Source organism: Pygocentrus nattereri, chromosome 15, assembly GCF_015220715.1.
Source record: "Pygocentrus nattereri isolate fPygNat1 chromosome 15, fPygNat1.pri, whole genome shotgun sequence".
NCBI lineage: Eukaryota > Metazoa > Chordata > Actinopteri > Characiformes > Serrasalmidae > Pygocentrus > Pygocentrus nattereri.
The window spans coordinates 38,389,566-38,400,170 of record NC_051225.1 but is presented as its reverse complement, the minus strand read 5'-3'; the positions used below and the strand labels follow the sequence as shown (position 1 = coordinate 38,400,170).

General features: G+C 40.9%; 1 protein-coding gene across 1 annotated transcript in view; it reads right to left on the bottom strand.

The window, feature by feature from the left end:
- Positions 1-8,916: 8,916 nt before the first annotated feature.
- LOC108442168 (mucin-5B) overlaps positions 8,917-10,605 on the bottom strand; it is a 42,595-nt gene continuing 40,906 nt past the window's right edge. Inside the window, exons 48-49 of the mRNA XM_037545455.1 lie at positions 10,402-10,522; positions 8,917-9,430 (exon numbers count right to left, since the gene is read on the bottom strand). Of these exons, the coding sequence (XP_037401352.1) occupies positions 9,241-9,430; positions 10,402-10,522 (311 nt within the window). The 3' untranslated portion in view covers positions 8,917-9,240. The remainder of the gene's footprint in view (positions 9,431-10,401; positions 10,523-10,605) is intronic.

Below are 10,605 nucleotides of genomic sequence, written 5' to 3'. Positions count from 1 at the left end.
CTTTTTCTCTGTGTGTTTATTTATTTGATTAAGGTTTTTGATCTTGTGCATGCTGCCAGAATTCTCACGTGGGCAGACCTGCGTTCACAGGCAGATGTTTGTGGTCAGGTTACATGGTTTTGTTGAGGACAGAGACTCAGTTCTGCACATTTTAACTTTGTGAACTTTATTCTCACTCAGAAAATCAACAAAACAAGGAATTTGACCAGGAGCATATCAGAGAGCACTGAAAACCTGGATGTCTTCATTTAAACCTGCAAATTAATAATTGAAAGTTTTATTTTTTCAAAATTCTAAGTTATAAGAAGTGAAACGAAGAAGAAATATTGCTCGGTTCTTGATCACGACACGCATCTCTTCTGATGAACATTCTGACGTTCAACGTTTTCTTATTGGGGATGTGTTCTTAGGTATCTGCACACATCCAAGAGCACGTCATCAGAATCAGAATCAAGCTTTATTGGCTTTGGTTACAGGAGCTCACAGTGCCCAGTATCACACAGACAGACATTCACATGTAGTGAATAAGATGATAATATACACTCACCAGCCACTTTATCCTTTCACGTTGTATGGATATTTCATGACTAATGGACCAATAGAAATGATCCAGAATTTATTGGGATAGAATCTTTACTGCATAAATCTCCAAATACATTTTGGTACCGCTGTATATGATCTTTGAGGGGTGTTGAGGTGGGATTTGGTCTTTTTGATCGGCCTGCTAGCCTAAACATCCTTATTCAAAATAAAGAATTACAAGCTTTGTCACCAAGCAGACAACCAAACTGAAGGCCATGCATGTCAGTTTCTCTCATTCATTTCTCTCATGCACATCATTTAATTGAGACTGCTACAGTTGAAGAGTTCAAGACTTTCAAGAGTTCAAGAAACTTGAGGGTGAAAAGAACCACAGTGGTGAAAGCGAGATGTTGTTGACCTCTTTGGCTCTGGAGTCTTTCAAAAGTGAGGTTTTATTTCTGGTCAGCAGCCCATTGAGATAAAAGACACATTCTAGTCGGAGGTGTGTTTGTGTTACCATGTTGACCTGTGTCAGAAATCACACTGAGCTGAATCCAGTACATTTAAATGTTTTATTAGTTGCACTTTACACGGTTTTGATTGAATAAAATTAGCTGTGATACACAGAGTAGAGTTATGTTTTATCAGGAACATCAACGATGCAGAAGATCGACAGACTGTACTCACTGGAGGTGTTGGGTGTGTGTGTGTGTGTGTGTGTGTGTGTGTGTGTGTGTGTGTGTGGGGGGGGGTCACTGGTTTTAGTGACCTCACGAATTTTGTGCCTCATGGACACCAGTGACCACGTTTTAGGGGTTGCAGTCCTCCAACTTCCCGAAGGCAAGACCTTTTTAATTATTGCTGGGAATCAATTATTAAGCATGTCGCTGTAGCAGTTGCCCTTTCTTTAAAGATCCTGCAGCTACTACACGTCAAGTTTCCTGTGCTGTGAGCCAAATTTAAGCCAGCAGCTGGAGAACGCATCTTAGTTTTGGTTGGCAGAGAAGACAGATTTCGCTCTTACGGTGCGGATAAAGGCGAGACTCTCTGATGTCGGCAAAAAAAAAAAAACAAAAAAAAAACCAAAAACACACACACACACCATACTGGAAGAGCGCACCCGTATTGAGGACAACCGATTACAGATTACACCCGTATTGAGCTCCGAGCAGTCACGTTTCACCGCGCCGCTTCTGGAAACTTCCAAAGGATTCAAAATGTGTTTGGTGAATAAATTATGAATAAATTATTGGTTTGTTTGACGTAGCAGCAGCTTTTCAATCGAACATTTATTCAAACCCAACTCAGTAATTTATGAATGTTGAACTCTTCATATGTCAAAACGACAATAAGCATCACTTGCTAACAGTTCAGTTAGCTAGGCTAACTAACTCGCCACAACTTTTGACTGTTTGCTCTCACAAAATATGAGAGGCACCTTTTTTTAGCTAAATTACAAATTTAAAGTGAGACGGTGTCGAATTTATGGTATGGTTTAGGCCATGTTATTAGCCCTGCTGGACGGACCGGTTCACTCCGGCTGACCTCTGCTGACCATGATGGGCTCAGATCTAACAGTGGCTGTGTTTACATGCAAAGATTTTTGCCGATTACAGATCCAGGCTGAGGTGTTTATGCTCACTCTATTCAGCAATCTGATGAAAATCTTCGTTTACATGCCCGCTACACGTAATCCGATGTAAAATAACGCTCAGAGTAAATGTTACCATGACAACGACCATCACGTGAGGTCCAGTCAGAGTGAGATGAGCAGCGCTTGTGTTTTTAACTGCTTTAAAATGACGTCAGACTCAGGAAAACGTCCTTCACACGTCCTTATTAAAGAAGGCCGAGAGGAAGACGTCGTGCTCTGAGACGCATAAGCTGGACGTCCGTCCCACCGCCGTCTTTTAAAGCTCAGAGCATAAACCTCGTCTCCTCTGCAGACCAGTTTCTGTTCAACGTTATAAACCTTTCGCTATGACGTGACGCGCATGCGCAGAACGTATTTACACATTCCGATTGGAGTGTAATCGGATTCAGGCGTTTACACGGATATTATTCTTCTATTTAACGGATTATTTAGAGGTTCACCCACCTCGATCAATCGGATAGAGATTGTATTCCGAATGGCCTCAATCGGATTAGTCTATTCCGATTTATGTGTTTACATGGATTAAGACAGATTTTTGTGTTTACATGCATATTCCAATTGAGCTGTTAGTCGGATTATTAACGGATTATCAGACTGCATGTAAACGTGGCTAGTCTGTGATGTGTGGGGCTTTTAGCTTGGTGGCCAGCAGGCTGACGGGCTCACACACCACAGAGCATGTTCGATGCTTCTCTCACACGAGTTTAGAGGTTTAACTCAGAAATCTGAGGGAGAGATGTGGAGTGACCGGTACAGTTAAAGCATTAGTATAATGAGATCAACTGAGCTTCTATTTGGGAACTGACTTCAGCTGCCAAGTGATTTACATACTAACAATCCTGCATCACACTAACATTCGTGAAATCTGTTCTTCTCCTCAGGTCACTCTTTTCAGGCTTAACCATTTTTCTTCTGCAGTTACCTAAACGCTTCCTTTACTACCACCAGCATTTCTCAGGAATGGAAGCAGCTTTTATTTCCCCCTCTTCCTCTGGCCTGTCGCTGTTAGTTTGCACTCGTTTTTCTACATTTGTAATCGTCTAAGATGAATGTCTGTCTTTAATTGAAGTGTTTTAAACCTAATGGTTATTAGTTCGTCTGCGTTTCTCATGACTGACTAATGAGCTTTGGGAAAGAACAGTTTTGTGACATTTTAAATATTTTCTCATGGAGGGTGCTTGTTGACTCAAGTACAAATGTTGTCTGAACAGCTTTTCACAAGTAATATTTAACCAAGATTACACTGTGTGCACAATTATTAGGCAAGTGAGCATATTATCATTTTTAGGCATATTTTCTAACTCCAAGCTGGATAAACTTGAATGCTTAATGGATTTAAGCATAGCAGGTGATGTGTATCTGTGTAATGAGGGAGGGTGTGGCCTAAGGTGGTCAAACACCCTATATCAAGGTGTGCATAATTATTAGGCAGCTTTTTTCAGGCAAAATGGGCCAAAAAAGAGATTGAACTGACTCTGAAAAGTCAAAAAATGACCAAAAGTCTCTCAGAGGGATGCAGAACTCTTGAAATTGCTAAGATATTGGGGCGTGGTCACAGAACCATCAAACATTTTGTTGCAAATAGTCAACAGGGTCGCAAGAAACGTGTTGAGAAAAAAAGACGCAAAATAACTGCCAAGGGTTTGAGAAGAATCAAGCTGTGAAGCTACCAGGAACCCATTATCTTCCAGTTCTGTCATATTCCAGAACTGCAGCCTAGCTGGAGTTTCAAGAAGTACAAGATGTTCATCGCTCATAGACGTGGCCGAGGTAAGGAAGGCTGAAACCCGACCACCACTGAACAAGACACATAAGCTGAAGTGTCTAGACTGGTCCAAGAAGAATCTGAAGACAGATTTTTCAAAAGGTTTTATGGACTGATGAAATGAGAGTGACTCTTGACGGACCAGATGGACGGGCCCATGGCTGGATCAGTAACGGGACAGAGCTCCACCTCGAGTCAGACGCCAGCAAGGTGGAGGTGGGGTACTGGTAAGACACTTTCTTTAAGCAGTGGTCCAGGAAGCATCTGCATCTTTCAAAAAGACGATGATTTTTATGCAGGACGATGCTCCATCACATGCATCCAAGTACTCCTCTGCATGGCTCGCCAGTAAAGGCGTTAAAGATGAAAAACTTATGACGTGGCCTCCTTCCTCACCTGACCTGAACCCAACTGAGAACTTGTGGGCAATTCTTAAACGGGAGATTTACAGTGAAGGAAAACAGGACCCCTCTCTGAAGAGGGTCTGGGAGGCTGTGGCGGCTGCTGCACAAAAACTTGATCGTCAACAGATCAAGAAACTGACAGAATCCATGAATGGAAGGCTTGTCACTGTTATTGAAAAGGGCGACTGTATTGGTCACAATTTTTTTTTATTTCTCAGAAATGTTCATTGGAAAGCTTTGAGTTGTTTGTTTACAATTCTCACCTGAACAGATGAAAATGAAGTGAGATGGGAAAATGTGTTTTTCATTTAGTTGCGTAATAATTCTGCACCATCATAGTTGCCCAATAAAATGTGCACATAGATATAGATTCTCCTAAGAAAGCCAAAACCTCACTTTTACTTTCTTAAACATTCATGTTTGAGGTTTATTAACATTTTGGATTAACCGAGAGCGCTGCAGTTGGTCATTAACTCTCCTGGACTTCCTCATTCCACCACCAACTTTCCTGGTCTTCTTTCCTCTGACCAGACGACACCCAACACATTCTTGCCAGTTTCTCTCACCACCTTAGCTTTAGTTTCCCAGTCCTAAGGTAGCTCCTCACTGCCCCCAAGGGCCTGTTGCAATTTTTCCTTGAACTGCCTGCAACCATCCTCCTCCTTCAGCTTCCACCATCTAATCCTTGGCTCTGTCTTCACTCTCTTCCTCTTCTTGGTTTCTAATCTAATTCTACAGACAACCACCCTATGCTGCCTTGCTACACTTTCCCCTGGCACCACTTTACAATCTCCAAATCTCCTTTAGGTGGCATCTCCTGCTAAGGATATAATCCACCTGTGTGCACCTCCCTCCACTCTTGTATGTCACCCTGTGTTCTTCCCTCTTCTGAAAATACGTGTTCACCACAGCCATTTCCATTCTCTCTGCAAAATCTACAACCATCTGACCTTCAAATTTCTGTCTTTCACACCATACATACCCAGCACCTCTTCATCCCCTCTGTTCCCTTCACCAACATGTCCACTGAAGTCTGCACCAATCACCAATCCCGCCTCTCTAGGGACACCATCTACCACTTCATCCATCTTACTCCAAAATTCCTCTTTCTCCTCTAACTGACCACCAACCTGTGGTGCATATGAACTGACCACATTCAAAATCACACCATCAACCTCCAACTTCAGGCTCATGATCCTATCTGACACTTTCTTTACATCCAGAACACTTTTCCCAAGCTGTTCCTTTAGGATTATCCCTACTCCATTTCTCTTCCTCTCTACACCATGATAGAACAGTTTGAATCCACCTCCAATGTTCCTGGCCTTGCTTCCTCTCCATCTGGACTCCTGGACACACAGAATATCTACCTTCCTTCTCTCCATCATGTCTGCAAGCTCTCTGCCTTTACCAGTCATTGTCCCTATGTTCAGAGTCCCTACTCTAACCTCCACACTCCTGCCTTTCCTCCTCTCTCGCTGCCTTCTAACCCGCCTTCCTCCTCTCCTCTTTGATGGTCTTCGACCTACAGTAGTCCAGTTTCCACCGGCACCCTGCTGGTCAACAGCACCGGAGGCGGTCGTGGTTAACCCGGGCCTCTACCGATCTGGTATGGCAATCATATTTGTGATCCGCATGATAGTTTAGCACAAGTTTTACGCCGGATGCCCTTCCTGACACAACCCTCACCATTTATCCGGGTTTGGGACCGGCAGCAGAAGTACACCAAGTACACCCCTAATGGCTGGTTTGGTATTGCTCTTTGTAATGTTGTTACATATTATGTTAAATATTTTAACACGTCTTTTAGCCCAAGACATTGACAGTATTATATATTTTAACATGTATTTGACTCACCTGCTTTTCTTTTTCTTTACTTGGCAAAACTGTTGTATGAAAACAATAGAACTTTAAAGATTATGTGCTACTGTAAAAGACAGTACAATGTTGTTCACAGTAACCTGCTCTTGTAGTGCTTTGCATGTACTTTGTTTCTTCTTGTTACTTTGTAGATTTATTTTTGATACTGTTTACTGTTTGTTCAGGATTCTTTATCCTTATGTTTTGTATGGTAAGTATTTATTACTCATTTTGCTCACTTATTTCTTCATGTTATATGCAGTCATGAGGAATCCATCTTCACAAACTGCAAGTGACAAAGAAATGGACCCGAGTCATCAAGCACTGCTGCTCAAACAAAAGGTGGAGGTAGAAAGGTGAAGCCAACAAAAATGAAAACAGACACTACCACCGTAATTATGACGGTAAGTCAGACTTTCCTTCACTTGTTTTCCACAAACACCTTTGGTACGGCTTTGATTTTTGTTTTTGTGAGTAATTTGGGGCATTTACTCTCTTTTGGTTTTTCCAGCTCTCTTCTTCTCTCTTCTTCTTTATTGGGGGCAATTTCTTCTCTCAGCCCTCTTTTGGTTTTGGGGCAGTTTCTTTTCTTTCTGAAGACTAAGTACCGTACCAGTCACCCCTCTACAAAGGTGTGACACACATTGGCGTTTGCTGGCACCTTATATAAGGAAGCTTCCAGGTGCGTCGAGTTAGTCTAATTGAGCCACGCCACCTTGCCGCCATCGCCCTCTGCTGGCAGCAGGTGGCATGGGCTGAACACTTACATTTATAGAAAATTAATCATGATTGCAACTCCTGGTTTGAACAGTCAGTGCTTCAGTAAATCCACTGTGGATTATCCTTTATATATATATATATATATATATATATATATATATATATATATATATATATATATATATATGGACACATACTGTTTTTATTTCATCATCTCAGCATAGCTTTGTGAGTATCCTGGACATTTTATTGACTCATGCAAGAAAAGCTTCCTGAAGTTTATCAGTATAGTCTGTACCTTGGATTGTAATGGATGTTATTTGTTGTTTCCTTTGGCAGTTGACTGTTAAATCTATGGTAACAAATTGTAATTCCTTATGGGTTGTACTGTATATATTTTTTAAACTACAGCTGCCGGTAATTTACTGTACAGTTGAACTTTGTACTAAAATACTGTAATGTGTCATACGGTTGTGCTGTGTTTATCACTGATAGACTGTAGTTATGTTAATAGTATATGTTGTTTTCAAAATAATTTACTATATTCAGATTTACAATATATGCCTTTTTCCACAGTAATTAACCATAAACAAATAACAGTTCTGAGCAGAGAAATTCATGCTTGGCAGAAAAGTAGACTGTGATGTCTTAAATTGTTCCATCTATATATTTTAATGTGAAGATCTGGCAACCACAGCTCTGGTAATGTGTAGTAAATATAAACCAGTTTTCACCAGATACTGAGTAAATATAAAGCATTTTGTTTAGACACCTATTAAATATTACTAAATTTTCCTTGTTAAATTAATTTGTATTCACTCAATATTTGTAGGCTACATTAACTCATAATGTGGCGTATTATTACTAAATACAACAAATTTTAACTTGCTTTTATTAACGTTTACTTTTTTTTGCTTAAATTTAGTTCACTTATTTAATGCATTTTAATCAAAGTTTAGGTAAACAAAATTTATTCAATTATACTACGTCTCACTTGTTGCTGTATTTTTTTAGGTAACCATTAGTCACTTTTTTTTGCAGTGCATTAAATACTAGTTATTCTGGTTTTAAAATCATTTTAGTGCAATATTTTGTTCAATGTTCAGTGAGTCACTCTTTCCCTTCATTCCAGCTTCATTTCTTCTCAGGAGACTCACTTTCAGCTCCTCAAAGAACCTGCAGACACACCTCTAAAGTTCAGTCTCAGAAGCTGGTTGATCATTTTCTGAAGTAATCAAACCCATTCAGTGGTGCTGAGGTCTGGACTCTGGGGCGGTCAGTCCATCGTCCAGCTTCTTTGTTTGATGTGTCCATCTCCTTTTCTCAGTGAGGTTCTTCTTGATCAGCTACATGTCCTTTCAGACCCACAGCGCTGAGTGGTCTTCTCACAGTGGAAGGATGGACAGAAACACCTGTGGATGTTTTCAGATCTGAAGCAGCTTGATGTTCTCCTCTCTCTCAGAGATCAAAGCTTTCAGTGCTGTTTATGTGATGGGGGCAGTTTTGGTGTCTATCAGGTCTTCCAGGTGGTTGTTAGGAGCCCCATTTCTCTGTAGCTGTTAATCAGTTTTGAACTCCAGTTTTTTCACTTATTTTCCTTTGACTTTCTGCTTCCACTACATCATTACAGTGAATTATTGTGTATCTTTCACAAAGCACTCAGCTTCATTGCCATTTTTTTCCAAACTATTTCCAAAAGCTCATATTGAAACTCCCACAGATCCAAAGGAAGTTTTAACACCTAAATGTTTTGAGTAATGAAGTGAGCATGGCCTTTGGTTTTACTCCCACTGTCAGTAATATTGGCACATACAGTATGTTTACATGTGATATCGTCACCTCTAAATGCACCTCATTAGGCTTTCATATGGAAATATATGTTGTAAACCGACAAAAAACAGGATTATTTCCGTTTAAAACATTTTGAAAAGTGAGAAGATTTGACGGTGTGTATTGGGACGTAGAAAGCAAAAAAAATAAGGCAATTTTTATTTATTGCAACAGTTTATTGAGAACTAAGAGACAAGGATGAAGCTGAAGTTATTCACATGCACATTTTAAAACACATCACACCAAAAGCCTTCTCAGATTCATCAAGAATGCCTGACAAGCCTTTAACACTTTCTCACAATAATAATAATAATAACAATGTTAGTTTTTTTGGGGTTTTTTTGCATGCAGGTTTCAGGATAAGACATAAGAGGAGAAATGTTCACACTATTAGAGAGGAAAGCTAAAGTTTAGCATCATGCTGTCTGTAACAGAAGGTCAACAAGCGTTCTGGCTGTTTAAAGATGTTCTAGCGGGCTCAGAGTTCACCGTCTCCTCCTGCGTCTCCCGGTGGACGGACAGTCTATCTTCTGGCAGCCGCAGGACTCGATGTAGACGTACGAGTAGCTGACCTTTGACCCATCAGGGCAGAGCAGCTCCACTTCTTTCTGGCTGGTGCTCTGCTCCTGGCAGCAAGAGCACGAGTGCATCATAGAACTGGACTGTGCTGAGTACCTGCAGGGAAACAAGAACAAGAAACTCAGTCCAGCTGTATTAAAGCCTTAAAATCCTTAAAATCTCTGGCGTATTACAGACTAAGGCTTATTGTTTAGTAACTACAGGCAAAAACTGACTGGGCTATTCTTGGATTATAGAAGTGTGTAATAAAAATTTGGGTCTACCAGTGGTCCAAATTCCATGTGTTGTAGATAGTCTAGGCGTGTATAAGACTAAGATTAAGAGACTCTTATTAGTCCCACAACAGGGAAATTCCACCTCCGCATTTACCCCATCCGTGAAGTGAAACACCACATACACTCTAGTGAGCACACACACACACACTAGGGGGCAGTGAGCACACTTGCCCGGAGCGGTGGGCAGCCCTATACACAGAGCCCGGGGAGCAGTTGGGGGTTAGGTGTCTTGCTCAAGACACAAGGCTGGCTCGAGGCTGGCTCCGTAACCTCCAGCCCATGGCTACCCTAATAATAATAATAAGTGAACCCATCCTCTATGGAGAACACACTACTGCACATTTCAGTGCTCGGTTGCTGTTTATTTCCTATATTTAACGTAAACGATGCAACAGATTTTGCAAAAAAAGGTCATACTTAATTGTGTCCCTGTAGAGGACGTGTTAGCTTATTTTCACTGCATTTACTCTAATCATTTTTTTATGTTTTACTATATATATTCCTAATATTCTTTGCTGTATGTACATTTCCCACCACTAACCAACTGATCTTCCTATTTAGAGGACCTCTGAAGTGAAGGTTTCAAGATTATTCAAATTCTAACCGCCCTTATTATGAGAAATATTAGATGTATTTCGTATTACAGTATATACTCTTGTTTTGCGTGGGGCAGCATCACGTTTTTACTAGTAAACGGATTTAAATCGGAATTCTACCCAGTTCAGAATGACAGATGACCTGCAGGGCTTATGTGTGTTGGTGTTACTGGCCCGTTTATATTTTCATGCTCACATGGAGAACGTTCCGCAGCTTCCTTCACAGGACGTCAAGTCTACCGCAGTAGTGCTGGTGCAGCCGTTATTAACCAGGACGGTGCTGTTCTTCTGCACGTTACAATTGCTCTTCAGCGTACCTGGAGGAAACGTGAAGATGAAAACGTTAGTGCTTCACCGTACAGTCTTCTGTTATTAAAGAGAACGTTAAGATTGCAGTCAC